The sequence below is a fragment of the Aphanomyces invadans genome (assembly GCF_000520115.1).
Source record: "Aphanomyces invadans strain NJM9701 unplaced genomic scaffold supercont1.33, whole genome shotgun sequence".
In the NCBI taxonomy this organism is placed as follows: Eukaryota; Oomycota; class Saprolegniomycetes; order Saprolegniales; family Verrucalvaceae; genus Aphanomyces; species Aphanomyces invadans.
The window spans coordinates 40,147-67,511 of NW_008580178.1; the positions used below are offsets into that span (position 1 = coordinate 40,147).

At 55.6% G+C, this 27,365-nt stretch overlaps 9 protein-coding genes across 11 annotated transcripts; 6 read left to right on the forward strand and 3 right to left on the reverse strand.

Annotated features, from left to right (window-relative positions):
- Positions 1-136: 136 nt before the first annotated feature.
- Positions 137-1,798, forward strand: H310_11639 (hypothetical protein). Its single transcript, XM_008878374.1, has 9 exons — positions 137-279; positions 329-505; positions 562-636; positions 690-880; positions 924-1,131; positions 1,183-1,263; positions 1,330-1,506; positions 1,555-1,635; positions 1,689-1,798. The coding sequence occupies exons 1-9, from the start codon at positions 208-210 to the stop codon at positions 1,785-1,787; spliced, it is 1,161 nt and encodes a 386-aa protein (XP_008876596.1). The 5' UTR covers positions 137-207; the 3' UTR covers positions 1,788-1,798.
- On the reverse strand, positions 1,772-5,680 carry H310_11640 (hypothetical protein). The gene is made up of 11 exons (XM_008878375.1): positions 5,498-5,680; positions 5,046-5,442; positions 4,898-4,995; positions 4,721-4,841; positions 4,269-4,650; positions 4,026-4,209; positions 3,693-3,974; positions 2,562-3,642; positions 2,351-2,501; positions 2,106-2,308; positions 1,772-2,043 (listed from the first exon to the last, which is right to left on the reverse strand). The coding sequence occupies exons 1-11, from the start codon at positions 5,659-5,661 to the stop codon at positions 1,927-1,929; spliced, it is 3,180 nt and encodes a 1,059-aa protein (XP_008876597.1). The 5' UTR covers positions 5,662-5,680; the 3' UTR covers positions 1,772-1,926.
- Positions 5,681-6,225: 545 nt separating this feature from the next.
- Positions 6,226-10,052, forward strand: H310_11641 (hypothetical protein). The gene is made up of 11 exons (XM_008878376.1): positions 6,226-6,435; positions 6,488-6,884; positions 6,935-7,032; positions 7,089-7,209; positions 7,280-7,661; positions 7,721-7,904; positions 7,956-8,237; positions 8,288-9,368; positions 9,419-9,569; positions 9,612-9,814; positions 9,883-10,052. Exons 1-11 carry the CDS (start codon positions 6,278-6,280, stop codon positions 9,997-9,999), a joined length of 3,174 nt encoding a protein of 1,057 aa, XP_008876598.1. The 5' UTR covers positions 6,226-6,277; the 3' UTR covers positions 10,000-10,052.
- Positions 10,053-10,120: 68 nt separating this feature from the next.
- H310_11642 (hypothetical protein) lies at positions 10,121-11,118 on the forward strand (the record flags this gene model as incomplete). Its single annotated transcript, XM_008878377.1, has 3 exons — positions 10,121-10,323; positions 10,378-10,459; positions 10,507-11,118. Exons 1-3 carry the CDS (start codon positions 10,142-10,144, stop codon positions 11,116-11,118), a joined length of 876 nt encoding a protein of 291 aa, XP_008876599.1. The 5' UTR covers positions 10,121-10,141.
- Positions 11,119-12,257: 1,139 nt separating this feature from the next.
- Positions 12,258-14,827, forward strand: H310_11643 (hypothetical protein; the record flags this gene model as incomplete). Its single annotated transcript, XM_008878378.1, has 1 exon — positions 12,258-14,827. One exon carries the CDS (start codon positions 12,258-12,260, stop codon positions 14,724-14,726), a length of 2,469 nt encoding a protein of 822 aa, XP_008876600.1. The 3' UTR covers positions 14,727-14,827.
- Positions 14,828-15,038: 211 nt separating this feature from the next.
- Positions 15,039-20,777, reverse strand: H310_11644 (hypothetical protein). The gene is made up of 17 exons (XM_008878379.1): positions 20,459-20,777; positions 19,948-20,404; positions 19,631-19,899; positions 19,445-19,570; positions 17,330-19,393; positions 17,110-17,286; positions 16,887-17,060; positions 16,597-16,827; positions 16,468-16,529; positions 16,303-16,423; positions 16,052-16,240; positions 15,752-15,995; positions 15,629-15,699; positions 15,456-15,569; positions 15,316-15,406; positions 15,200-15,261; positions 15,039-15,140 (listed from the first exon to the last, which is right to left on the reverse strand). The coding sequence occupies exons 1-17, from the start codon at positions 20,747-20,749 to the stop codon at positions 15,090-15,092; spliced, it is 4,794 nt and encodes a 1,597-aa protein (XP_008876601.1). The 5' UTR covers positions 20,750-20,777; the 3' UTR covers positions 15,039-15,089.
- Positions 20,778-21,504: 727 nt separating this feature from the next.
- On the forward strand, positions 21,505-22,159 carry H310_11645 (iron donor protein CyaY). The gene is made up of 2 exons (XM_008878380.1): positions 21,505-21,810; positions 21,869-22,159. Exons 1-2 carry the CDS (start codon positions 21,520-21,522, stop codon positions 22,094-22,096), a joined length of 519 nt encoding a protein of 172 aa, XP_008876602.1. The 5' UTR covers positions 21,505-21,519; the 3' UTR covers positions 22,097-22,159.
- Positions 22,160-23,102: 943 nt separating this feature from the next.
- H310_11646 (hypothetical protein) lies at positions 23,103-24,033 on the forward strand (the record flags this gene model as incomplete). The annotated part of the gene is made up of 2 exons (XM_008878381.1): positions 23,103-23,614; positions 23,643-24,033. 2 exons carry the CDS (start codon positions 23,103-23,105, stop codon positions 24,031-24,033), a joined length of 903 nt encoding a protein of 300 aa, XP_008876603.1.
- A 520-nt stretch (positions 24,034-24,553) lies between these two features.
- Positions 24,554-27,008, reverse strand: H310_11647 (hypothetical protein). 3 transcript variants are annotated; one of them, XM_008878382.1, is made up of 8 exons: positions 26,543-27,008; positions 26,285-26,495; positions 26,183-26,225; positions 26,057-26,116; positions 25,807-26,012; positions 25,628-25,760; positions 25,362-25,578; positions 24,554-25,149 (listed from the first exon to the last, which is right to left on the reverse strand). In XM_008878382.1, exons 1-8 carry the CDS (start codon positions 26,986-26,988, stop codon positions 24,921-24,923), a joined length of 1,545 nt encoding a protein of 514 aa, XP_008876604.1. In that variant the 5' UTR covers positions 26,989-27,008; the 3' UTR covers positions 24,554-24,920. The 3 variants fall into 3 exon arrangements, with proteins under 3 accessions (XP_008876604.1, XP_008876606.1, XP_008876605.1); XM_008878384.1 differs by having other exon boundaries at positions 26,057-26,225; XM_008878383.1 differs by having other exon boundaries at positions 24,554-24,920; positions 24,980-25,578; positions 26,057-26,225.
- Between the last annotated feature and the right edge of the window lie 357 nt (positions 27,009-27,365).

A 27,365-nucleotide genomic window follows, 5' to 3' on the forward strand; every position in this document is an offset into this window, starting at 1 on the left:
TGATTGGCCTAAATGACAATGCGGATATGGAAGTGGATTGGATAAAATGAATTTTGATTGGAATAACGAGTGATGATTGGTCTTTATACAGATTCTGCAATTTCATTGGTGGAATTGACGCACATAGAGCTTGATCCTCGCACGTCAGACGTGTCGGAACCCTCATCGACAACCATCAGCGGCGGCGTCGGTATCGGACGAGCCATCATGGACCTGCTGAAGTCGATTCTTGGCTTTGATGAATGGACGGGCAAGCCGCATGCGTTCTTCTCTGTACATGTTCGTCGCGTGGCTGTTGAACGAGTGATGTCATCTCATGGTTGGGTAGACTCTCGTCGTCGTCGGGGCCGTGGCGGCACTGATGCTGGCAGACGTTGGCGAGCGGTTCACGTTCAAGCTCATGGTTGACCGCATGGAATCGTATCGATACTTTCTGGCGCAGATCACGACATTCTTGTACATTCCACCTATGTTTTGCATCGTCGGGTACAAAGCGACGCAAACTGTACGCGATGGCTGCCGTACTGAGCGTCGACACTGATGCTTCAATCATGGCCCTAGGACTTTATTGACGAAGAAGTGAACGAGTTCCCCAAGTACAAGTTCTTCATAATGGCCGTGCTCGACCTGTTGCACGTGAGTCGATCCTTTCGTTCGTCCTGTGGTCTCAGTCCCGGTTTGATGTCTAGGCCATGCTCCTGTTCATCCCCGCGGGCAACACGCCGCCTGCACTCACCGTGATATTTGTTCAAGCGACCGTTCCGTTCTCCATGCTGTTTGGTTACCTCTTTCACAGCTACCAGTACTCGCGCATGCAGATCGTGGGCGGCATTCTCATGACGAGTGGGCTCATGCTCGGGATCCTCCCGCTTCTTCTCCTGTACGCGAGATTGAATGCGATAGAACCCTCATCCGTGTCGTAGCCTGGCCAGCGACGTCTTTGAAGAAGCCGAGATGGGGTGGCATTCACTGTGCTACCTCCTCGCGGCCATTCCAGGTGCCCTCTCGATGCTGTACAAGGAGCAGGCACTAGCGCCGCAACCCATGGACGTGTACTACCTCAACGCATGGGTTGCCGTCTACCAGTTCATCGGAGGCTTTCTGCTGGCTCCACTCATTTTCGACATTCCGGCAATCTTACCAAATCGCAACCGTCTCGGGCTGACGTGGGATGCTGTCTAGACACTGCACTTGGACCAGCGCATCTCAGGACTCGAGTGTCTTGTGAATGGCTCATCGGAAGTGCGCACGGACAAATGCCACGTACGTATGTCCGCGGCTGGTGCTGCGCCTGTTTTGCCGCATACCGACGGGAAAAATATAACGTAGATGGGGCTCGCCCTTCTCGCCGCCTTCCTGGCGTGCAAAGTGGGCTTGTTTTACGGCGTGGGGTACGTCATGAACCACACGAGCCCGGGCGTGCTGTACACTGCATTCACCCTTGCGTTTCCGCTGGGCTTTTTTGTCCTCGACACGTACCAGTCGTCTGGACAAGCCGACGACAGTGTACGCGTGCTACTCAAATGGCATGGCAACGCGTTGAGATGTTTCTAGGACGTGACGACGGCAAGGTGGATGGACTATTTGTCGTTCATGGTGGTTTTTCTCGGGCTTGTGGTGTTTCGAATGACGCCGGTACAGTGTGCGCACGTCGGTCGTGCGACTCCATCTGTGTGTGTGTGTGGCAGGAGCCAAGTACGGAAGCCACGACCCGAAGCGCGGCCGAAAAGGAAGCGGTGTCCCTGCTCGACGAGACAAGCGACAACGGGCTGCGGTACATGGCATGAATGAAACACCATTTTTCAAAACTGGCGCGATGTCCACTGTGGCAGCGTGGGTCGAGACGGTGGCCCCTTTGATCCGTTGTCGAGTTGGATCGATCGTTCCGACACGTCTTCATCCGCCTCTGGAGTCGACGTCAATCTGTCATCGCAGCACAAACAACCTGTCGTTGTATTGCACGCGAACGTCTTCGTTCGGGTTCACGTAAACGTAGCTGTGCCGCTTGGATCGCGCTCGGTAGAGCCCGAGACACAAAATATCCTGGACACAAAACACACACGCGTCAATTCCCAGCGACGTCGACACCTCAACAGAGCACTCACCTGCGTCACAAGCATCTGGACAAAGCATTCCAGGTACGACTTGTCTTGGTACGCGAGGGGGACTGCGATTTGGTCGAGCACTCGACCGCTCTCGTTGCTGGCGCCTTCGCCAAACGTAAGGAGATGGAGCAGGTCGATGATGCAGCCGTATTTGTTGCAGCTGCCCAAGACAGCATCCAACGAGTTGGAAATGAACACCTTGCCTGGACACGAACTGTCAAAACGATGGACGAAGCTTGGTCAACCTGCAGCGTAGATGGGATGGCAGATGTTGTCGAGGGGGTCATCCGCGCGGGACAGCACGCGCTTCGTCAGGGCTTTGACGGCTTGCAGTGTTGCTGGACTCTCTGCCCGAACGAGATCATCCTTGAGAAAACGCAAACTGCTCGGTCGACTCTACGGTCATGGTCGATGTTGTCAAGGCAGGGTTTGCACAGCATGATGGTAGACACTCACCAACTCGACGATCACGGTTGTCATAGGCGTCCCTTTCGGACAATTGCACTCGCAAAACTCGACAACGTATCGATGGAGCGTTATGGCGTCCGTGTCGAGCATGTTTTGGTCTTTCGTGTCGGCGGCCATGTCGTCGTCGTCGCCTAGGTCGTCGTCGATGCGCTGCTTGGACTGCAGGCACGTCCCGAGAATGACAATGCTCTTGGCCGTGTACGCCGACGCTTGGCGGAGCACCGATTCTTGCAGGGGAGACCCACAAATAAAGTACACTTGGTGAAAGTGGGCGATGCTCGCGTGCTGTTTTTCCGTGAGGAGAATCTGCGAGATCACGACGATCGGTGTGTCTGTCATCCCGGTCTGCGTGCTGCCGAGAAATTGCGTCGAGTTGGCGTGAAAGTCGAGCTGGTGTCGCAGCGGCGCGATAAAGTCATGCAGTGCATTCGGCATGCCGCATAGAATGATGTGGCCGGACAGCGAACATGGCAGCGCTTGATCGAGAAACGAAGTAAAGCAATCAGCATGGTTGGCGGCCGTGGCGGGCGACAGTACATTGCCGCTGGTTGATACCCCAGCGTCACCATCCACGTGCAGCAAGTGGGATGAAAATTTCTGCAGCAGCTGCTTCGTGTGCGGCTCGACAGTTTGGACAGATTCCAGCAGTGGTGGTGCGCCACCCGAAGGCTCGACAGGGTGACACTCGCCCGGACTGTCATCGGCATCGTTTTTGTCGACCATTGAGTCGTCCGGGTCGATCATGTAGTCAGAGTCGATTTCGTTGTACGGAATCACTCGTGTGACGCAGCTTCGATCCTGGCGGGTCGATGGACTATGGTCAGCTGACTTGGCCAACAGTTCAAACGACGACCGATACGAATTTAGCAGTTGCGACCGCCGCCTGGGCAATTCATCCTGCACGGATTCCGTTGCCGATTCACGCAACGATTCGACGGACCGTATTGACATCGACGGATGAGCCACGCTTGCCACAGACCCCCGCATGGTCGTGCGCAGTTTGCCCGCCATCGAGTTGGCATGCCATCGTTCAGCCACCCTCAGGAAATTCGCAATGCGCCCTTCGTACCTTGACCATCGTCGTCATACCAAAGATCGTTCACAGTCCCAACCACGTACTTTTGCAGTGTCGGTAACGCGAGCGACTCGACCTGGTTAACTGCGTCCGGGTTGGTTGCAAGCAAGAAAATGTGGTGGGTTCTTTTCAATATCGTCTTGGATGGAAAGAGGCGCATGTTTAGGTGATTCCGACTAGTGATGGCCAACGCCAAGATCCCGCACTCTTGGTACAAGATCAGCGCCAAGGTCGCAAAGCTCAACAGGCCGTCGAGGTAGTCCGGCAGCTTGGCTTCGTAGACGTCGTGCGCGCAGCCCATGAGGAACTCGGACGCCCATAGCGTGCTACACAGTGCATTCAGCGCGATTCGAGTTGCCTTGAGGGTGCAGCAGCACCTGCGAACATAGTACGGACGGAACGTGAACAGCATGTTGCAGAGGAAGGCACAGAGTCCTGGAATCACGCATGCCTTTGCGAGAATCCCGAGCTTGAGCTCGTCGATGCAGATGATGTTGCTCGCGCCAGACATGTGGATGTGTCGGATGTTGTCGGTCTTGAGCACTTGCACAAACAGCGGCACTACATCAACGAGATAAGTCCCGCGCGGGGAGTATTCCTGTTCAATCGGACATCCGCACCGTCGTTCGTGTGATGCCGAAGAGAAATCGTGAGCAAGTTGGACGCCGTGTCGTTCCGGTCGCCGTCTTGAGACAGTTTGTTGAGCATGACAAAACAGAGACGGGCGTTGGCCGCGCCAGCTCGCTTCAGGTCCGAGTCGAGCATGGCACTTCCCTGGAGATACACAACGCGCTGCTCGTACGCGCTGTTGAGCAAGATACGCCGCAGGTTGTGCGACGGCAGGCCCGGACACAGGATCACGACTTTGTCCTTCCAGTTGAAGTTGTTGGGGTGGAGGAACTGGCGCAGGAAAAAGTCGAGCGCGCCCGAGTTGACTTCGCCGCAGATGAGGATGTGTGGGTTCTTCTCCTTGCGCGCCGTGAACGACTTGTCGAACTCGGTCTGCGAGAGGCGTCGATGATGTGAGGCTGGTTTGAAGGATGCGCGCGCGTGTGTGGCGAGGTTGTCGTACCTCTCGGCTCAGGATGTCGCTGTATCGACTAATCTGGAGCGGCAAGAGGATGCCCGTGGAAAAGATCAAAGCGATCACGGCCACTTTGCCATTCGACGTCTTCGGCGCGAGGTCGCCGAATCTACCACCGCACGTCAAGTCTGTGCGGCACAGACCAGGGTGTGGGTTGGTGCTTACCCGAGGGTGGCGATTGTGATGACGACGAAATACGCGGCGTTGTAGATTTCCATGTCTTGGCACTTGGTGTCGCCGACTTTGGCGCATGCTTCGATCGCCTGGTTGAAGCGTGAGGCCGAACCTGTTCCAGGTGGACGGCTGTCCGTACCTGGATGATACCGGCAGAGCAAAAGATGATCGACATGACGGTGAGGAAGAGGATGCCGGCCTGTCGTCCTTTGGCGGTCTTGGCAAACACGAGCAAGCGAAAGGCCCGAAGGAAGCGGAGGCCGCGCAGGGTCTTGAGGGCGTTCGCTTGGGCCTTGAAGTCCGAGTCCTCGGAGATGACCATCTCGAGCCACTGGGGCAAGATCGTGGCGAGGTCGACCAGGGACATGGTGTTGAAGAAGAACGTTTCTCGGCTCTCGGCCGCGGCAAAACGAATGATATAGTCCAACGTGAAGAGCACGCCAATCACCAGTTGCGCGTGTTTCACGCTCGGTGACTCGATGGCAACTTGGAACTTCGTCCAGTTCTGGTAAAAGTACACCATCGTGACGCCAATTCTACACGCCGACACAAACGAGGGTGACGCTCGACAATGGGTTGTGTGTGGCGTACCCAAGGGTGACCTGGAACACGTCTAGAATTGTCGCCAGCGTCGAGCTGTCCATGTTCCGGCTCGCCCATTTGCGAAATGTCTCGCCGCGCATGCGAGGCTTGACAAGGCGTCGCAGGATCGCATTCACCCACACCATGGCCACCCCTTTCTTGGGTTGCTCCATGCTTTCAGCGGGGTTTTTGGCGGTGACTTGTAATTCAAGATGAAACCGAACGTTACTAAACTGTTTCTCGATTCTGTTGCGGTGAAAGCGCAAAGCGCTGCAAATGACAGTGCATGCCTCATCGTGCGATAGCTATCGATACATTGTGTGCGATCCTGGGCCGTGTACACGCGCCGTTGCCTCTGTTGTTTGTGGCGCATGTGTACAATTCGAATCGGGAGCCCCATGTATGTTGGAGTTGGCTTGACGGCGGATTCAGTCTTGGGGGCGAAGGCACCAGTAACCTACCTTTCCTTGTACAAAACATCTCCAACGTGTACACGTTGCTGCAGGGTCTGGATTTCCTAAGGGCATCGCAAAGAAAAGTTCGAACGCCCACTGGGTAGCGATCGATCGTGGTGGAGTCGACGAATAATTGCCAACATGTTTACGCATTGGCTATTGCCGTTGGCTTTGCAAGGCAGCATGGAGGAGGATTCAAGACGCCCTGGATGGGATTCATCAGAGGGGCTGTGAAAACAGTTACTGGTGACTGGTGACAATGGTAACCGCTAAAAAGTCACCGTAACTGCTAGTGCGCATTGCTCACACGAGCGGCGGTGGCACCCACGATATCATGTCGAGAAAGCACGTGGTAGTGGTGTGGTTCCACACGGCCATGAGCCACTTGATCCGGCCTCGCATGCGCGGCGAGACATTCCGAAAGTGGGCGAGCCGAAACATGGACAACTCGAGGCTGGCCACGTTCGTTGACGTGTTTCAAGTTGTCCTTGGGTACGTGTCTCGACGACATTGCTCCCGCGCAGGTAACAGCGGCGCTTCGTAGCATTGGTGTCACGATCATCTACTTTAATCAAAACTGGACAAAGTTCCAGGACGTGGTCGAAACCCCTGCGCTGCGCAATGCCCAAATGACCATTGGCGTGCTCTTCACGTTGGACTATATCATTCGTTTTGCCGCAGCTGAGAGCCGAGAAACGTTCTTCTTCAACACCATGTCCCTGGTCGACCTCGCCACGATCTTGCCCCAGTGGCTCGAGATGGTCATCTCCGAGGACTCGGACTTCAAGGCCCAAGCGAACGCCCTCAAGACCCTGCGCGGCCTCCGCTTCCTTCGGGCCTTTCGCTTGCTCGTGTTTGCCAAGACCGCCAAAGGACGACAGGCCGGCATCCTCTTCCTCACCGTCATGTCGATCATCTTTTGCTCTGCCGGTATCATCCAGGTACGGACAGCCGTCCACCTGGAACAGGTTCGGCCTCACGCTTCAACCAGGCGATCGAAGCATGCGCCAAAGTCGGCGACACCAAGTGCCAAGACATGGAAATCTACAACGCCGCGTATTTCGTCGTCATCACAATCGCCACCCTCGGGTAAGCACCAACCCACACCCTGGTCTGTGCCGCACAGACTTGACGTGCGGTGGTAGATTCGGCGACCTCGCGCCGAAGACGTCGAATGGCAAAGTGGCCGTGATCGCTTTGATCTTTTCCACGGGCATCCTCTTGCCGCTCCAGATTAGTCGATACAGCGACATCCTGAGCCGAGAGGTACGACAACCTCGCCACACACGCGCGCGCATCCTTCAAACCAGCCTCACATCATCGACGCCTCTCGCAGACCGAGTTCGACAAGTCGTTCACGGCGCGCAAGGAGAAGAACCCACACATCCTCATCTGCGGCGAAGTCAACTCGGGCGCGCTCGACTTTTTCCTGCGCCAGTTCCTCCACCCCAACAACTTCAACTGGAAGGACAAAGTCGTGATCCTGTGTCCGGGCCTGCCGTCGCACAACCTGCGGCGTATCTTGCTCAACAGCGCGTACGAGCAGCGCGTTGTGTATCTCCAGGGAAGTGCCATGCTCGACTCGGACCTGAAGCGAGCTGGCGCGGCCAACGCCCGTCTCTGTTTTGTCATGCTCAACAAACTGTCTCAAGACGGTGACCGGAACGACACGGCGTCCAACTTGCTCACGATTTCTCTTCGGCATCACACGAACGACGGTGCGGATGTCCGATTGAACAGGAATAATCCCCGCGCGGGACTTATCTCGTTGATGCAGTGCCGCTGTTTGTGCAAGTGCTCAAGACTGACAACATCCGACACATCCACATGTCTGGCGCGAGCAACATCATCTGCATCGACGAGCTCAAGCTCGGGATTCTCGCAAAGGCATGCGTGATTCCAGGACTCTGTGCCTTCCTCTGCAACATGCTGTTCACGTTCCGTCCGTACTATGTTCGCAGGTGCTGCTGCACCCTCAAGGCAACTCGAATCGCGCTGAATGCACTGTGTAGCACGCTATGGGCGTCCGAGTTCCTCATGGGCTGCGCGCACGACGTCTACGAAGCCAAGCTGCCGGACTACCTCGACGGCCTGTTGAGCTTTGCGACCTTGGCGCTGATCTTGTACCAAGAGTACGGGATCTTGGCGTTGGCCATCACCGGTCGGAATCACCTCGACATGCGCCTCTTTCCATCCAAGACGATATTGAAAAGAACCCACCACATTTTCTTGCTTGCAACCAACCCGGACGCAGTTAACCAGGTCGAGTCGCTCGCGTTACCGACACTGCAAAAGTACGTGGTTGGGACTGTGAACGATCTTTGGTATGACGACGATGGTCAAGGTACGAAGGGCGCATTGCGAATTTCCTGAGGGTGGCTGAACGATGGCATGCCAACTCTATGGCGGGCAAACTGCGCACGACCATGCGGGGGTCTGTGGCAAGCGTGGCTCATCCGTCGATGTCAATACGGTCCGTCGAATCGTTGCGTGAATCGGCAACGGAATCCGTGCAGGATGAATTGCCCAGGCGGCGGTCGCAACTGCTAAATTCGTATCGGTCGTCGTTTGAACTGTTGGCCAAGTCAGCTGACCATAGTCCATCGACCCGCCAGGATCGAAGCTGCGTCACACGAGTGATTCCGTACAACGAAATCGACTCTGACTACATGATCGACCCGGACGACTCAATGGTCGACAAAAACGATGCCGATGACAGTCCGGGCGAGTGTCACCCTGTCGAGCCTTCGGGTGGCGCACCACCACTGCTGGAATCTGTCCAAACTGTCGAGCCGCACACGAAGCAGCTGCTGCAGAAATTTTCATCCCACTTGCTGCACGTGGATGGTGACGCTGGGGTATCAACCAGCGGCAATGTACTGTCGCCCGCCACGGCCGCCAACCATGCTGATTGCTTTACTTCGTTTCTCGATCAAGCGCTGCCATGTTCGCTGTCCGGCCACATCATTCTATGCGGCATGCCGAATGCGCTGCACGACTTTATCGCGCCGCTGCGACACCAGCTCGACTTTCACGCCAACTCGACGCAATTTCTCGGCAGCTCGCAGCACGCTATGACAGCCGCGCCGATCATCGTGATCTCGCAGATTCTCCTCACGGAAAAACAGCACGCGAGCATCGCCCACTTTCACCAAGTGTACTTTATTTGTGGGTCGCCCCTGCACGAAGGCGTGCTCCGCCACGCGTCGGCGTACACGGCCAAGAGCATTGTCATTCTCGGGACGTGCCTGCAGTCCAAGCAGCGCATCGACGACGACGAAGGCGAAGCTGAAGCCATGGCTGCCGACACGAAAGACCAAAACATGCTCGACACGGACGCCATCACGCTTCATCGATATATTGTCGAGTTCTGCGAGTGCAATTGCCCCGTGGGCTCGCCCATGACGACAGTGATCGTCGAGCTGGTACATTCATGCGTACATGAGCTAGCCCAGTCGTATGAACTGTGTTGTAGAGCCGGCCGAGCAGTTTGCGATTTCTCAAAGACGAGCTCGTTCGGGCAGAGAGTCCAGCAACACTGCAAGCCGTCAAAGCCCTGACGAAGCGCGTGCTATCCCGCGCGGATGACCCCCTCGACAACATCTGCCATCCCATCTACGCTGCAGGTTGACCAAGCTTCGTCCATCGTTTTGACAGTTCGTGTCCAGGCAAGGTGTTCATTTCCAACTCGTTGGATGCTGTCTTGGGCAGCTGCAACAAATACGGCTGCATCATCGACCTGCTCCATCTCCTTACGTTTGGCGAAGGCGCCAGCAACGAGAGCGGTCGCATGCTCGATCAAATCGCAGTCCCCCTCGCGTACCAAGACAAGTCGTACCTGGAATGCTTTGTCCAGATGCTTGTGACGCAGGTACTCAGTCATATACGACGACATTCATGATAGATTGCAGGCATCCCAACTTGTGGTGGACGGCGTAGGACATTTTGTGCCTTGGGCTCTTTCGCGCCAGACAAGATCGACACAGCTACGTGTTTGTAAACCCGAGCGAAGACGTTCGTGTGCAAATCCAGGACAGGCTGTTCGTGCTCCGTTAACCCGCGCCGTTAACTTTGCTAACTTATGATGCCGACGGATTGTCATGATGCACATCAAAGTTGCGTTGTTCGATGGGGCATAAAATCGCGTATGAATCGGAGCACTTTGCAATTGGTTTCGGAACACATTCGATCAACGAGCATGATGATGAAGCTGCCTCCCGGTGGAAGTTTCGCTGACGTGTTGGAGCTCCACGACGTGCTCTTGGCTACACGCTGTGCCTCGAGCGAGATCTTTCATGTTCGCCTGACGAGCAGTAGGTCGGACGCGTCGTCCGGAAAGATGGTGCTCTGGCTTCACTCGAAGCGTGACGGCAGGACGTGGTACATGCTAGCGCTTCCGCCTGCGCACCATACAAATGGCCTTGCTGCATGTAGGGAATGCCAAGTTTCAAGCGTTTGCAACCATGCCAAGGCCAGCAGCACCTGCGCCCCACAAGAGGTCATCGCAGCGATGAAGGTAACGAGGCCGATGCCAACTAACGGACCTTGTCATGCCATGACTAGCATGCACTGACGTGTGCCTCGCTCACGTCCCACGTCGAAGCGTCGAGCCACGACGTGGCGCGAGTGGAGGCGGTCATGAGTGACGACGGAAGTCAGTTGATCGTGCTATTGGCACTGAAAACTCCTGTTCGTGTCGACGGCTACGTGTTTGACATGATGCCGTTTGCGCAAGATGAAGCGAATGGTCAATTGCAGGACATGCTGACGTCCTTACGAAGCTCGTGTCCGTTCGCGCGTCCCCTTTCGCCGAGGAACCCGCGACCCGCCTCGTCAACATCAGCCACATTTGTTCCCGCGAGAGTCAGCACGACCCAGGACATCCGATGGACAGCACAGGCCGCCCCTCAAGACATGCCCCACGTGGTGCTGTCGGATGATGGAACGGCGTTAGTGATTTTGAAGACTGGGCGGTTTGTCGTCCAATGGAGCGGGCCTTGTGGTCCTGGACTCGCGCTGTTTGAGAACGACAAACGAGTGGCGTCGACGCGAAGCGGAGATTTCCAGCACCTGTCGACAGTCGTCCATGTTGAGCGAGGCGTGACCGTCCTTCGCGCGACATCTATTCGGCCGTTGCAAGGCGAAGGTCCCAGTCTGGTTGTGCAAGAAGTGTGATACGGCGTGGTGACTTGATGTCCTGCAGCCAGCCTCCATCCCACACTGAAGAATACAAATTCACCCAACCGTACACTCGACGTGTTTCGGCAGCGCGGTTTTGAATGTCCGTGTGAGTTGTACCTCCTGGACGAGGGAAGGTGTTTTCCACTACCGTTGAATGCTCCTCCTGCCGCCAACGAACCGGTCATGAAAGTGTCACGAGGCGAGGTAAGCTGCTGAGAGCGGACACTTCGGAGTGCCATGGGACATCACCGCAAGAATCGTGGGTGCCCATATATGTCCCATCATCCATCATGATCTTGTGCACATGAGGGAGTCGACACCAAACCAAGTGCTTCTCAACTTTCATGTGGGCACAAAACGCCCTGTAGCGGCCAGGTTGAGGGTGTGTAGTGGAGGCATCGAGTTTGTCTCTCGACGCCACCACCTTGACATGCAAACGGACGCCTCTTGGTCGCCAACCACAGTGCGTTGCGTTTGTACGTCTGTTTCACGTTAGAATAGGTGCATGCATGGGAACGCTATGCCAACCACGACACACTCGTACGAGGACATGCCAGTCGTGTAGAGATGCTCGGTGACGGTCGGATGCAACGATGACCAGATGTCGGTACACGGCGCAGAAAGGAGCCAACAACTGGCTCCACCCCGCCTCACTTGGGTGCTATCTCCCGCCACCTTTGTCTCCTGCGCAAACGTCTCCATGCCTGTGGGTTGCACCGGCATGACCACACTTTTGCGATTGTCGAGTTTTGCGCCCCTTCGAGTACCACGAAGACCCCCCTCCCCGTCCATGTCCTTTGTTCTTGACATACTGGTTGGCACCAAACTAACGGTTCAGCTGGGCTGCACTTGGAGTGGACTCGTTTTGCGCTTCTTGCGACTTCCTCGTACAACCTGCCAACATGTTCGCACTGAAAGGGTGTCGTCGCTGTGTCCTGTCTTGGGCAGAGCTTTCCCCAAACGGTAACAATTGTTTAGGTACGTCTTGACCGGTGCAGCCGATCAGAAGGATGGCATCTAACTTGCCCGTGGTGTCTGTCGCGCGTGCAACAAATGGTGGTGGCCTGTATATAGTTTTTGAGTCAAGGTCTGCACGTGGCCAGCCTCCTCTTGCGGCGCGGCAGTCGACGATCATGACGACCTTGAATGGCACGGCGAATGGAACGACCGTGGAAACGATCCAAGCAGGCAATGTCACGGTCAAGTTTGTCGTGGATTCAAATCCCGACCAGGCCGTGATGGACTCGATCATGATTTACTACACGTTCTTTGCCTTTGCATTTGTCCTGTTTGAAGTGGTCCAGCGCCGGTTTCCATCGCATTTTGCATGCCGCGCTGTCCATGCCGACACGTCGTGTCCGACGGCGGCCCAGTCGTACGGCGTCTTTGGATGGATCCCGGCCGTGTGGCAAGTGTCCGACGACGAGATCATCCAGCACTGCGGACTGGACGCCCTCTGTTTCTTGCGGCTCCTGCGGCTCGGCCGCAACATCGCGGCGGCATCCATGGCCATTTCGTGCATCCTCATCCCAGTGTATGCCACGGCATTGAAACCTCCGACCGGCGACACCGCACACGACTGGATCACGCGCATGGCCATGGCCAACATGAATGTCGCGATGGATCCGCACCGCCTGTGGGCATCCGCCGTCGCCGGTGTTGTGATCACGTTTTGGACCATGTTTCTCTTGGTGCGCGAATGGAAGGTGTACGTTGTCCGACGGCATGCGTTCTTGAGCCAAAACACGTTGCAACAGCACACGGTTGTCATGAACGATTTACCATTGCATCTCTGCACTCGCGACTCGCTCGAGACGTATCTCGAGGCGCTATTCCCGGGTCAAGTCCAATCTGTTCACGTCGCACTGGAATGCAAAGACCTTGAAGCCAAGATTGCCAAGCGCCTGGACACACTGAACCTTCTGGAACGGGCGCTCGTTGTCGACTTAAAATGCCGCGAAAACCCGTACCACCGGCGTAATAAGGTGAAAACCGCGACGGGCAACGTCGTGGACGCGATTCCGCATTTCACAGCCGACTTGGCGCGACTCAATTACGAGATTCGCCGCGACATTGACGCGCTGCATGCCAAAGAAGACGCGCCACGCGACAGCGACGTCGACGTGACCGCTCCCGATGACATCAAACACGCCAAAGTCTTTCGTCCCACCGCCCTTGTGACATTTCGATCGCATCAAGCGACCCAATGTGCACTGCAAATGCTCCAAACTAGCAACCCCGCAGAGTTTAGCATCATTCCGGCGCCTCATCCGTCCGACATGATTTGGGCAAACCTCGGCCAGAACCTGCACGTGCGCAACTCGAAGCAGCTCGTGTGTACTTTAGTCACGGTCGTCGTGATCGTGATGTGGTCGACGCTGACGCTGACGATGACGTCGCTGGCCAACGTCGAGAATTGGCGGAAAGACTGGGATTGGATCAATGAGTTGCTGACAGACTACCCGAGCCTCGTCCCGATCTTCAAGCAATTATCGCCGCTCGGGTTGGTCTTGCTCAGCATCGTGGCGCCGTATGTGTTTTCGTTCATAAGTTACTTCGAAGGCCATGCGTCGCGGTCTGAAACCGAGTCGGCCGTGTTCACCAAGCTTCTCGTGTTTCAGTTCTACCAAACGTTTGTGGTGACGTTGTTTGGGGCGTCCCTGGCGGACTCTTTGCCGGAGATGGTCGAGAAGCCTGTCCTTGTCGTGTACATTTTGTCCCAGGCCGTGCCGAAGCAAGCGAGTTTGTACATGAGCTACCTCATTATCCAGACGGGTCTATCCCTTATCGTCAAGCTGTATCGGATGGTCGCGATCACGTGCGGCTGGGTTTACAAACTGTGCGCGCCCAAGCTGACGCCACGCGAGCGCCGATCGCCCTGGCTGGGCCTCACGCCGTCGTACGTGGCCGAAGTGTGCGATCAAAGCTACCAGTTACCCAACTTTTTTCTCGGGATCTTGCTTGTTTTGGTCTTCTGTCCCATCACGCCGCTCCTGAGTTGGTTTGGTGGCGTCTTCTTTGTTGCGGCCGACATTGTTTACCGCCGCCTGTTCCTGTTCGTCTTTTCGCCCGCGCCGTTCACGACCGGTGTGTACTGGCCGAAAATGTACATGTTTATCGTGCGTGCCATGTACGTGGCCCAGATCGTGCTGATTGGGATGTTGTGGCTACGCGTCAAGGTCGCCAACGATGCCAACGTACCGCTGAACCCCGAAAACATTGTCGTCCCGGCCGCTGTTCAAAACACGTACTGGTACGCGATGATGCCGACGCTCGTGGCCACTGCACTGCCCGTCATTACATGGATCATGGACGTGCACATCCAAGCGCTGTACCCTCGTGGCGCCATGTTTTTGCCGCTCGTCGACTGTGTGCGCCTAGATGCTGACGTGGCGCCAACCCACCCACGACGAAGCCAAGAAAGTGTCCTCACGACGTCCACCGAGGCCAAACATGGTCGTCGCACCTTGTTCAGTGACGACATTGCGTACCTCCAGCCAGCCCTGCTCGAGTCGGATCCGTTGGAGCCCGACATCGATGAGTCCAAAGTCGGGTTCATTGGGGCAGGCGATTATGTCGAGCTCAAGGACGTGGATGCGTAACGAATGGTCGGTGCGGGCTTTCGTTGTGACAAGGTCGAGTTGTTGTTGAACTGCATGTAACTCGACGTTAAGCTGCTTTCAACGAATGCACTTCTTTCCTCGACACTCCATCGAGTCAGCGCTTGCGCCGAGTTTCATGGAGGTTGCACGTCGTCGGTTCGCGGTTCGAGCTCGATGCCATGTGACAACTTTGCAGTAGTGGCTTCAATTGTGTGGTCAAAATCGCAACACGCTCCAGCGAAGGTCGAGACCATGGCTTGGTTCGTTTTCCGGGTTCTTTCCACGTGTCTTGCACCCGGCAAGAGGTCCAAGTTTGGCAAGAAAAACATCCACATGCCATTCAAAACTTATCACCAGCGAATGCTATTTCCGACATGTGGGGGCGGGATACAATGCCGAGTTGATTCGACTCAACTGGATCGAGAATGAAACCAGTTAGGGCTTTGTCCTTTGAATGGCAGCATGTGCCGTACCAAGTTTGCCTGTGTTTGGGGGCTCGATCCCGTGGACAGTCGTCGGGCCAGAGCGCTTCCATCTACGTCGTCGTCACCGTCCATCGAAACGGACTAGGTTTTTTGATTCCACGTACGGCGGGTGGTACTGGATGGAGGAGCAACTACTTCGTCGCTTTCGTCCTCTTCGTCTTCATCGTCTTCGCTTGTTTTGATGGCATCAATCGCCTAGAACATGGCTCGGTGGGGCACCACTCGACAGATGGGACATTCGAACCGCTAGGATTCGATCCCGACTCGCTTTCGCTTTGATTCCAAGATCATTCACGAGGGCTTGTTCGTCGAGCTCCAGCAACATTTGTCCATCGATTTGGAGAGCTTCGAATCGATCCTACGTGCCAATGCCGCATGCAACGCAGTGTCGCCACTGCAGGAAAAGCAATCACATACCACGACGTCAGGGACGACAACGTCCTCTCGCAGCCATAAACACACGTGCTCCACATTCCATTCGGCCACGACTACACCCTTGGGCGTTAGAACGTAGTCATCCACAGGGCGATCGATCTATACCTTGGGCCAGCGTCACATCATCCAAGTCGTGTTCGCCGTCTTCCTCTTCTTCTTCTGCGTCCACGTCGCGGTGGCCATTGCGGCCGATGGTGGCGCGACCAGTGACGCTCTGTTCGTGTGGGGCAGTGAGCTGTGAAAGGGCGAAGTTTCGTCGAGACGATCGGTCGCTGGGGCCCCCTTCATGGTCGGGCTTCGTCACGAGTTTCCGCAAATCACTTTCGGATCGTCGCTTCGACGGGGAACCCTGTGGTATCACCCCTCATGACCTGAACACCACGAAGTAGCTCAAGATGGACGAACTTGCTGGGGGATTTGAATGGGAGGCGGCGTCGATGGGGGAGGTGGGATGGTGCTCTTGGCCTCGCCCGGCTTGCACGACGTCGAGTGAGCCACAATGATGTCAGCTGCAAAAAGATCGCCGCATCGAATACACTTGATCGGGCGCTTCAAGCACTTGGGGACGTGGGACGCATACGCAGGACTTGTAAACTGCCGGGAAATACACAGATGAGAAATGGACGGTCCACGTGGATGCTCATCGGGACACGTACCGATTGGTGGCAATGCGCGCACTGCCGGTTGCTCTGTTTGCAATTGCTTTCGTGTCGAGCCAGGTCCCTCGAAATGATGACCATGTTGCAAAATTGGCATCGCTTCGGCTTCCAATCGCAGCTACGATAACATGTCAGTCTTCATCGCGTTGGCCAGGTGCATGCCTTTGCTCGTGGGCGTCGATTCCATCGGCTGTGTACTCCTCGTCACAGTACTTGCATTCGACCTGTTCAATGGGATGCCTCATGAGCTGGCGGTCCCGCGGGAAATCGGCGTAACATTTCGTTCCTCACCTTGGCTTGTACCAAAGGTTTGGGCTCTTCCTTTGGTTTGAGAGAGTTGTTGTGCGACGACGGTGGTGGCGGTGCGGCCTTCGGTGACGTCGTCGTGGGCTGAGGCCGCTTGGGGCACTTGGTTAGAACATGTTTTTCAAGGCCACGCTGGAGAAATTTCCCCCCACATGCATTTGGACACTGAACAAGGCGACAGTCGCAGTTGTTTATGTGATCTTGCAAGTCAGCCATCTAGAATAGGATAGAAACCAGATCGTCATCACGAAAGCCACCTCAAGAAAACAGCAGACCTTTTGACGACGCAGGCAATGGGGGCATTGCTTCAACGCGTGTTCGCATTTGGTTTCATGGTCGGCCACATCGACAACGTCGGCGAGGCAGTGTCTGCACTTGGCCAGTGGCTTGTCACACAAGTGACCTGGAATGTCCTTGGCACGCAAAGATTGCTGGCAGGTAGGGCACGTCTACGAGACATGTAGTAGTACCAGCACCCCGCCGAGATCCGCAACGAACCTGCATGCGCATCGGACACTGCTGTTGATCGTGTTCATGTTTCAACACTTTAGAAATCTCTTGGTTGCACTGCGAACACCGTTCCACGCCACTCAAGGCGTTGACCATCGACCTGGCGCTGGCATCTGCGGCTGCAGTGGGCGACGACATTCCGCCCAACGTATGACGGCGCTCGCGCTGCAATGCCCCCGTCAGTCGCTGAAAGCTGTGAATGGTGTACCTCGATTCGAAGGCGACTCTCGACGCGGGCCTTGGCAAGCTCTGCTTCCGCCAACGCGCCTTTCATCGAAGGATCGTCGAGAATGGTAGGAGCTTTGGTCGAGTCTTTTGCGTTATGAGGTGGCGTTGATAGGGATGGCGATGACGCTTGCCGATGCAGCGCAGACGACGGGGACGATGTTGGTTGTGAAGTTGCTGCGATAGGAGGTTGCACTGGGTTTGGCGACGGTGGGGGGATTTGTAAAGGCGGCTGCACTGAAGTACTCGTAACTCGAGGAGGAGCTACGTTGGCACTTGTGGCCGAAGAAGCCTGCAGAGGGGGTGGGCTTGTTGGAGGAGGAGGTTTGTTTAGTGATGACGTCGGCTTTTCTGGAACTAGGGGCTGTTGAGTCACAGGGGGACTCGACGGAATGGATGAAGGTGGATTGTTTGTGTTCGAGCTGGAAATGCCTTGAGGAGGTGATGTCCCAGCTGCGGGCTCTTTCTCGATTTGCTGAGTTGGGATGGATTTCGGCACAGGCTCGGGTGACACGCTCGCTGTGGCGGATGGATGCTCCGTTGGTATTTCTTGAGTATGGGAAAGTGGAGGTACCGAAGGTGGCGAGTCCATCCGTGGTTGGCTGAACTGCACTAATGCTGTTCGTGCCGCCGCTGGAGAAGTAACGGAGGCGCCTGTTATAACTGAGGCATGAATTGGCGCGGGGGACTGCATAGGTAGCGCCGGCGAAGCCACTGGACAAGATGTCGCTGCAATCCCCACAACAATGGGTGGCGCTGACGTTGTAGTCGGCTTTTCTGTCTGGAACGGCGCCGGGGCACACTCGCTTTCAGGGATAGTTTTGACGGAGACGGAAGGAGAATTTTTGGCTGATGGAGTCGGTGCTGGAGCGTGTTGGGCAGGCTCGGGTGGCGTAGAAATCTTGGACGAAATGGTCGATGGGGTTGTCGACGGAGCTATTTGGGGAGGAGTAACATGTCCTGGCAGTGGCGACAGTTGGGCGATCGAGTCCGTGGCTGGGCTCGCAGTCGGGTCGCTGGATTGTTTCGCGGCAGAAGTCGATATCGGTGGAGCTTGGGGCACTGATACTCGAGCTGGAGCAGCAGCGTGAGTCAGCACCGGGCTTTGATTTTGGTCGTTCGTTCCAAATTGTCCAGACGGGTGTAAGTGAAACAACGATTGATATGGCTGATAGTAGCCATGCCCCATGGGTCCACCACCAACCTTGGAGCCGTCAGCAATGGAATTGGGGTGAGGGGGCGCCATCATGAACATGTGGGGGGGCCAAAATCCACACCCTGGTGGCGGTGGCATGAGGGGCGCTGCACCGACAGGTGCAGTGTGTTCGGCTTTCATTGCATCATCCAGTCGAGTATTCAGCCGGCGAAGTTCTTGTTCCAATGCCTCGACGCTTTTTCGTACGCCAGTTGTGATGTCTTGCTCGAGCCGTCTCTGGAGTGTTCGTTCCGTTTCGACACGATCCTTGTGTACCACGTCGAACTGGCCTTTCGTCGACTCGAGTTGTCCTCGAACGTCTCGCATAGCGTTGTCCGTGACGCTCTTGAACGATGCGACGTCGGTAGCCATACTGCCGAGAGCAAGTTGGTGCTCCATCATGTCTTTTCGAGACGAAACAAGGTCGCTTTGGCACGTCGCGGTGGCACTCGCACATTTGTCCACGTCCAGGCGCACTTGCATCAGATCGTGTCGGATTTTGGCCATGTCATTCTGGACAACCGCGACTTTTTCCTGCCAGTCAGCGCATTCCTTGCGGACGATGGACGGTACGTCCTTGGTAACAATGGACAAACAAACCCCTTGAACGTCTTTGTCGTGCGCTGCCATGATTGCTTTGATTTCGCTCCGCACGTCGTGCAGCCCCTTGTGCATGCTCTCTTGCGTCGCGTACTTGAGCTGCATCAGTTGGTCCGTCAAGGTCTCGATCTGCCGCTTTCGGTCGCATTTTTCCTTGTCCACTTCGTCCCGGATAGTCTGCGTTGAGGACAGCGCCGCTTGGGCAATCAGAGCTTTCGTTGCGTCGTGTCCTTCGTGCACACGGCAGTCGAGCTAACGATGCACGCGCTCGTTAGCTCATCGCACCAAGAGCACTTTTCTTGCCTTGGAAATCTCTTGTGCAAGGTCCGTCGTTGCTTTGGACGCGAGATCGTGGCGTAATTGCTCCCACCGCACTTCCACTTCGTCCAACGCGCTTTGAACTTTACAGCGATGCGACTCGTACGCAGCCTAACAGAAGCCGCGATTGAGCGAGGCTCGCGTGGTTGTGCTGTCGAAAATGTGTTGTACCGTCCACTTTGTGTCCAAGACGTCAATCTTGTCACGGCATAACTCCTCGACAATTGCATGCACCTGAACCACCGACACACCCTCCGGCGGAGGGGGCTGCAGATCACATCGGGCTTGTGGCAGGTCTGGGAAGTGGCGCTTCCCGATGGCTTCCACATCGTGTTTCATCGTTTGCATCTGGGTGTCCATATCCCTGATGCGCTTTTCCATGCTCTCCACAACGTAGTTGTGCGTGGCACCGTTTCGCGACAGTTCGCCAATGACTTGGGCTACAAGCGCATCGTGGATCGAGTCCTGGTGAACGAGTTGTGTGGTACCTTGGTGCTGAATGCCAGCGTTCAGTTGAGCTTTGAGTGGCTCGACGCACGCGTTGAAATGCACGAGTAACTCAGGACGACTCAGCTTCTCCTGCATGGTCACCTGCAACGAGTTGAGCTGTTCGCGCAGCGCGGCAATCATCTGGCGCAACTCGAGCAGCTGATTGTCCGCCTGCAAGCGCCACGACTCGTCTTTCCCTGCCATCGACTGCACGTGGTACATAATGTCCTTTTGGGTCGTCATGTCTTGCCGAAGCTTCTGTTGCGTTTGGTCGAGGCCACGCACTTCGCGGTCCGTCGTGTTGGCTTCCAGACGCAGGCGATCTAGTTCATCCGAGTTTGACTTGGTCAGGGCCATGATGGCGCTGAGCTGTCGCTCAGCGACGGCCGCGCGTGCGTCGACTTCGAGCTTGATGCTGTAGCGAACTTGCTCCATCATGTGCGCCAAGTTGTACGTCTATCGCAAGATGTGAATACTTGAGCCGAGTCCACAAAATGCGCTCCATCCTACTTGTTGATGGTGAAACGAGGAAGCATAGTCAGAGGGTGAAGCATTGTTGTCTTGTGGAGGTGGCGGCGGCACAAAAGAAGGCTTCGACTGGGACGCTGGGGGCTGCAGCGGTGTAGGTGGAGGTGGCTGATATTGCATTGTAGGAGACGCTGGGTGGAATGACACGGAATTGTACTGGTTGGGTGGTCGCAGAAATGGCGTAGGCGACGGAAACTTGTACGTCTCGAATTGATGCCGCAGATTCTCATCGGTGCACTTGATGATTGCGTCCAAATTCGCTTGCCAGTCCATGCGAACAAACGTCGCGACGACGTTCGTCCTGATGCAAAGTGAAGTGGCCTCATGGCAGTTACAGAACATTCCAATCCTGCGAAAGGTCACGGACATTTGGTATGTGTGCACTTCAACACTTGCACGATAATTCGTGTTTGGAGCACCCAGAGGGTTTCAGTTCCTGCCCGATAGCATAACATGGCATTTCAACGTACGAGTCCACGGTGACCTGCTTCGTACTTGGTTTCTCTTCAAGGTAGGGAAGGTACTCTAGCCGTCGAAACAACGTGATGGTCGGGATCTGGAGTTGTGAATGTCGCCTGTCACACATGAATGCCCCACGTTCCCTTCGCATCCAACCCAGCTCTTGGGGAGCGGGGGGGGGGCGGGTTGACAAAAGTTAATTACATCTTGCGTTAACAGTATGAAAGTCACCATGGATCTTGCTCGACGAACTGCTCCCAAACATGCAAGTCAGTGCTCCTGTCAAGTTCGCCCAACCTTTCATTCTCCAAAGAGAAAGTGCCTCCTTTGCTGTGGTTGTGCAACCGTATCATGAGTCAGCATGGACAGCCTGTGCTTTTGCGAGTACGTGATCCAGCATCACACTGAGAAAGCCTTTTCCAACGAGTGCGTCCCTTGAATAGATCGCACTCGAAGTGGCTTCTTGTGGCCGTGAAAGATCCACATGCAGCCAATGGACGTTAGTCTTCGTTGCTCAGGATTGGATATATTTTAGCCAATGGCATCACAGTATGTAGACAATTAAGATTGCCACATTCGTTGCAATGGCTGGTGCGGGCGTGATGCTGCGCGCGTTGCGGTATGGTGCCGCTCGATCGGCGATGCGCGTTGGTGCACATGTGCGACCGCTCCAAGTGGCACTGCCCATTCGATCTCGTGGCCACGTGCCAACTCTGATCCAGAGCCGCTGCTTTTCGTCAGATCCGCCGGCTGAGGGAATGTCCAACCTGTCGGATTCCGACTTTGCACGCCACAGCGAAGCCACCCTCAACTCGATCCTTGAAATGATGGATGGCATTGAAGCGATCTTGCCAGATGCGGACATCACGCTTTCGGTAAGAGAATTTGACACGACCAACGACTGTCCCAACAACCATTTTGGTCGAACTGTAGCAAGGGGTCCTGACAATCAATTTGGGCGAAGATGGCACGTGGGTGCTCAACAAGCAAGGGCCCAACAAACAAATCTGGTGGTCGTCGCCGATCAGTGGTCCGAAGCGCTTTGAATTCGACTCGCGACTGAAAAAGTGGTTCAACACACGGGACAAGGACGTCGAACTGATCGAGTTGCTGACGAACGAAATCGAAGAACTCTCAGGCATCATCGTTGTCACCGAGTAAATAAGCGAGGGGGCGTTGCTTTTTGCAGTCGTACAGTTTACAAAACTATATCATGCACCCCAAGCAGTGTGGCTGGGCTTGGCCCGAGGGCATATTGCGTCCTGGCAACGCAGTCAGCATTTACGGATGGAGTCACTCTTAGCACAACGTGATTTGGATTCGACCGTACTGAAGAAGCTGAATGGAAGGCAGCCACCGAGTGCTTGCGTGGTGCATTCGCCCTGTACACACAGCCACGAGCCAAGTCGATGCTGCAAATATTACTTTATCCGACATTGTACTTCCTGTCATGCACACCAACTCGGGTGGCATCTTGAATGACGATGGATGCCATGCCAAGGATATTGTCGCACCATATCTGTGGCAATGGCCTTTTCAGGCACAACCCCAACCAAGATATCGTGCGACGGCACCACGACCTTTCCCCCATCGCCAGGCATGCTTGACCAGGCAGTCGATGCATGTGGACTGTTGCTAGATCACGGGCGAAGAACTCCCGCCAACGTGTCGACCACGCATGGGAATATTTATGATTCGATTTGTCGCTGAAGGAGGTGTCGCATGTTGACATGAATAGGTATTCGATAGGTGGTGAGTCTAGAAAATCCTGATTTTTCAGACCGCCAAGCGCCGTGTTTCAAGCTCGATCTTGGTCGTAACGCTGCGCGCACGAGCCTGTTCTAGGGCGGTGGCCGGGATGCTTGTGTTTGCTCCAACGCTGCATCGTTCATGCTTTGGCTGTTCTTCGAAACAAGGACCAGTCCTCGCATTGACTCTATGGCTCTTCGTGGAGCTGACTAACGAGGGATATTATCGGGTGGCTTTCACATCCACACGCGAGGGCTGTATCTTGCCCCGTCCAACGTATCTTGCGAAATGCCGTCGATTGTGTCTGGTCCATGCGCAGTTGTTGCCAATGTGACAACTCTCATCGGGTTCCTGTCGTGTGATTCATCACGTTGAGAAAGGACCACTCGCGGGGATCATTTCTCCATTTGCGTCGGCCATGACGTTTCCATTCGTGACGATTTCTGCCGCCGCGTTCGCTTCTGTCGCTGCCATCGACTACCCCGGGGGGTGGTTGCCTGGCAAGGAGCAATGCGTCGACATTTGCAAAAACTCCAAGGCCACGCCCGGCTGCTTCAACGCGTCCGACACGGCATGCACGAGCAAGAAGCAGCGCCCAGGCGACTACGACTACCTCGTTTTCGACCAGATCTTTGCGCCCCAGTTCTGCCGCGACCTGCTCAAAGGGAAAGACTCGACCGTCACACACCAGAACGTGAACCCGTACCCCGTGGGCATCCAGTGCGACGTGCGCCGCACCCCGAGCGCTTTGTACGTCCACGGGCTGTGGCCCAACTACAACAACGGGTACCCTGGCTGTTGCAACGTGTCCGACGTTGTGTCCAACAAACCATTCAACGCCTCGACATTCCAGACAAAGTACCCGCACTTGTTTGCGGAAATGGACAAGCTCTGGGTCGACCCTGCCGTCAACTCGTCGGCCGAAGGCCTGTGCCACTCGTACAACCACGAGTTCCAGAAGCACGGCATCTGCTACCGCGCGTACGAAGACGATTGGGACCGCCAAAGACTACTTTGAATCGACGCTTGACGTCACCCAGCGCTTGACGACTCAATCGAACCAAATCGCAACGTGGGCCGCCGAAACAGCGACCACAACGTTGGACCAAATCACGGGCTTGTACTCGAAGAAAGTCGCGGTCTTGTGCTCCAAATTCGACACGGAAAAGAAAAACCGATTGCTTGCTGTCCGCACGTGCTGGACCAAGGCCGTGAACTTTCAAGTCGAAGGGTCCCTTCCCGGCGACCAAATGGACTGTTCACCGACGACCGGGTCTGCCGCGTGTGACCCGACCAAGCCCATCACGTTGGACGCGTACGAAGCGCCGCCTCGCCCGTCGGTGTCCTAACGAAGACATGCCTTTGCAACATGGAGTGTGCATGGAGCCAAACCATGTCGAGTCTGAATTGGCACATGAATGCTCATGATCTCGATCACATTGTGCACGAGTAGTAGTAGTATAGCTTGGCCGTGTGCCCCGACAAACCCTGATCGGATTCATGGCGACCATAGCATTCCTATGTGCAGGTCACGGGGAAGATATGGCGAGATCATCGTGGAGACAAGGTGACTTCCACCGGCTTTGCGCGTGCACGCAGAGACAACATGCAGAATTTCACCGCACGAGCGTCGTGTCGACGTTGTGCCTGGCAACGGCATTGCGCATGACGATTTTTCGAGTTGTCCATCGACCTGACTAGTATTACTAACCATGCATGTCGGTACGAAGCACATATGTGAAGTAGTAATAATAAACACATACTGGTATACTGTATTCGAGCCGTAAACATGTACTCCGAGTATACGAGATAGTACTAATGGCACTACTAGGAGTAACTGTAGTACTGGTACTAGTATGTACTTCGAAGGTTTGACGAAACGAGTTAGTACCCTTCTTAGTACTACTACCTGACTGACCTGACGGATGCGATGTGCAGCCAGCGAGCAAGCTCGGCGCATCGCCGGCTCCAAAACCTAGACGCGGCAGCAGCGGCAGATGCGGATTTTGCCATTTTTTGCCAGGAAGGCCACTGGCTTGGACCGTGAGGGGGGATTTCGGGGTCGTCGTCGAGTTGAAGCGTTCGATGCCTTGGACAAACACGCGCTGGACAATGTCGGACGCAAGCAGCTTGGTCGATTCCTCGGCCATTGGATCGTACTGGATCACGACAAAGTCGGCTTGAAATCCCGGCGTGATGTCGCCCAGTCGGGACTCTTCCTTGGCGGCGTACGCGCCTAGAACCGTGCACGATGGAGCGCCACTGTCTGTGCATCCATGTCCCGTATCAACGCACTGTTGAGGGTGTACAGCTGGAGGGCATGGGGAAAGCTGAGGCATTCCAGTGGATCGTCCAGCGGCGCGGTGCGGTGCATCGCGTCGTACATGCCCTGAAACGGGTTGCTGGTTTCGATGGGGGCATCGCTTCCACCGGCGCACACAATTCCAGCATCGATCATCTTTTGCCTGCACGAAGTGTCACGTTTGGCATGCACAGTTGAATGTCATTTCACGATGACAGAGCGAGTCGACGGCATACGGGCAAGCAGACCACATCAAATTTCAAGCATTCCGTCCGCGACTGCTCAACCACACATCACAGCGCCAAAGCTCTCACAATGCACGAGAGTCCCAGACGATAGCACCCGGGATATCAGCCAAACCAACAGGGTGTGTACCAGCAGTACGAGTACGGCAGCAGCGATGGTGGCAGACGCTTCGATGCAAACGTCGCGTCCGTGACAACGAAGGACGGCTGGATGTTGGCGACGACGCCGAGGGCTGCCATGGTTTCCAGAAGATCTGGTCCGAGGATCTGGCAGTGGGTGAGGAGGGGGCGATCAATCCCTGGCACTTGGGCCATTGCCGCCAGCACTTGCGCGGCGGCTCTGTCACCTGCAACCAGTGTTGAAAAATACATGGCCGTTGGCCATGCAGAGCGTACCGATCGCATGAATTTCGACGCGGTAGCCAGCGTCATGGGCGATGCGAATCTTGGCAACCATGTCATCGTTCGTGTGCACGAGGATTCCTTGGTTGGTCGAGTCACGATAGGGTTGGCGCAGCGCCGCTGTCTCCTGCCGTCATTCGGTGAATGGTCCAGATCGAGATGTTGACACGTACAGCCCCAAGGCTTCCGTCAGCAAACAGCTTGACGCGGTCCACCGTGATCAAGTCGTGTTGAAATGGCCCGCCGACGTCGAGACACCCGTGATGATGTGGATCGATTTCGTTGTGGTCTGGTGTCATGTACACGCGCAGGGGAAGTTGGTTGGACGCTTGGAGGGCATGGTACAGCGGCAAGCAATGCGCATCGTTGGTCTGCACGCCTAAGTGGGGAATGCATGAGACCATGTCACAGGACCATTCGTGCCTGTGAGCCCAAATTCCAAGCACGTTTGCAATCCAAGTTGAAGGTACTGCGTGCGCACGGCTACGAACCAGTCGACAGTCACCGTGTTGGTGATGGAATTGGCCACAATCAAGCCACAGAACGCACCGTCCGACGTCTCAAGAATGCACCTTTGAACAAGATTCACGGCCTACAACAGGTCAACGATTGAGAATGTCGACAAAGACGGCGGACGGCCGGTCCATGTACCGATTCCCGGAGGATACCGGTGGGAATTCCCTCGCAGTCGAGGTCGACAACACCACCCCCACCGCATTGAGCCCACGTAGGGTGCGGAGATGTGTCCAAGCCAGCTACGTCCAGCGCTTTCGAGTTGACCACGGCAATGTGGAAGCACGCGCGCCACAAGTAGATGGGTCGGTTCACGGGAATCGCGTCCAGGTCGGCTCGAGTGGGGTACCTGACCACCGGTGAGCTGACGCGGAGGGAGGGAAAAACAAAACGTACCGCGCAGGGACCGACAGCTTGTCTTGTTCCCATCCGAACCCGACGAGCCAGTCGGCGAGCGGAAACTTGGACGCATGCGCGACTACACGGGCAGCCAAGTCTGCAAAAGACGACGTTCCTCGCAAGTCGACGTAGTGTGCAACTTCTCCCATGTGGTACAGGTGAATGTGCGAGTCATGCAGCCCCGGCAAAACAACTTGTCCTTGCAAGTCGACGACTGTTGACGCATTTGCGCGAACCTCTTGCGGCACTTCGCCATGGCCGACGACCGAGATCGTCGAGCCAGACGTAGTGAACCACGACGCGTACCCGGCAAAGTCGCGAGGGTCACTGGGTTTTCCCCCTGGCGCGCGGGGCGTCCACTGCCACACTCGGCCATTCTCGTACAGCGTCGTCGTCGCACGCCGCCCCACTTCCGTCATCGGAATGTTGGGGACAGAGCCCATCGCCGATCTTCACATCGCAACCAACATTCTGTTTTAAACACATTCTTTAAACGGAAGAACCTGTCAATTGACATGCAGTTCAGAAACCTTTGAAATTCGATATTTGTTTGAAATCACGCACTCTCTCCCAAATGTTATCAGGATGGTGGACGAGGACTTTGGCTTTGTGTATGGATTTTAAGTGTACTTTTTGGGGTGATTTGCGCTTCGCATAAGCCCCAATGCAGGGACTGACGCTGAGCAAGTCCGAGGGTCGACAAAGTCGCATGAGAGATGTCCAAGCAACGCACCATCATCACATTGTACGAGGAATTCCCTTGGAATGATGTTGATTTTCCGCGTCATGCACAAATGGGTGCACTTCTCGTCGAAACAGT

Coding starts and splice junctions, on each gene's coding strand:
- H310_11639 (XM_008878374.1), top strand. CDS start 208: ATGGACCTGCTGAAGTCGATTCTTGGCTTTGATGAATGGACGGGCAAG. Junction 280..328: donor ATGCGTTCTTCTCTGTACAT/GTTCGTCGCGTG, acceptor ATGGTTGGGTAG/ACTCTCGTCGTCGTCGGGGC. Junction 1,636..1,688: donor TGGTGTTTCGAATGACGCCG/GTACAGTGTGCG, acceptor TGTGTGTGGCAG/GAGCCAAGTACGGAAGCCAC.
- H310_11640 (XM_008878375.1), bottom strand. CDS start 5,661: ATGGAGCAACCCAAGAAAGGGGTGGCCATGGTGTGGGTGAATGCGATC. Junction 3,643..3,692: donor GCGTTACCGACACTGCAAAA/GTACGTGGTTGG, acceptor ACGATGGTCAAG/GTACGAAGGGCGCATTGCGA. Junction 2,309..2,350: donor CCATCCCATCTACGCTGCAG/GTTGACCAAGCT, acceptor GTTCGTGTCCAG/GCAAGGTGTTCATTTCCAAC.
- H310_11641 (XM_008878376.1), top strand. CDS start 6,278: ATGTCGAGAAAGCACGTGGTAGTGGTGTGGTTCCACACGGCCATGAGC. Junction 7,210..7,279: donor GCGACATCCTGAGCCGAGAG/GTACGACAACCT, acceptor CGCCTCTCGCAG/ACCGAGTTCGACAAGTCGTT. Junction 9,570..9,611: donor CCATCCCATCTACGCTGCAG/GTTGACCAAGCT, acceptor GTTCGTGTCCAG/GCAAGGTGTTCATTTCCAAC.
- H310_11644 (XM_008878379.1), bottom strand. CDS start 20,749: ATGGACTGGCAAGCGAATTTGGACGCAATCATCAAGTGCACCGATGAG. Junction 17,287..17,329: donor AGAGTCGCCTTCGAATCGAG/GTACACCATTCA, acceptor GGGGCATTGCAG/CGCGAGCGCCGTCATACGTT. Junction 16,241..16,302: donor GCGCGCATTGCCACCAATCG/GTACGTGTCCCG, acceptor ATTTCCCGGCAG/TTTACAAGTCCTGCGTATGC.
- H310_11645 (XM_008878380.1), top strand. CDS start 21,520: ATGGCTGGTGCGGGCGTGATGCTGCGCGCGTTGCGGTATGGTGCCGCT. Junction 21,811..21,868: donor ATGCGGACATCACGCTTTCG/GTAAGAGAATTT, acceptor GTCGAACTGTAG/CAAGGGGTCCTGACAATCAA.
- H310_11647 (XM_008878384.1), bottom strand. CDS start 26,988: ATGGGCTCTGTCCCCAACATTCCGATGACGGAAGTGGGGCGGCGTGCG. Junction 26,226..26,284: donor CCGGTATCCTCCGGGAATCG/GTACATGGACCG, acceptor GACCTGTTGTAG/GCCGTGAATCTTGTTCAAAG. Junction 25,150..25,361: donor CTGCCGTACTCGTACTGCTG/GTACACACCCTG, acceptor CACTTCGTGCAG/GCAAAAGATGATCGATGCTG.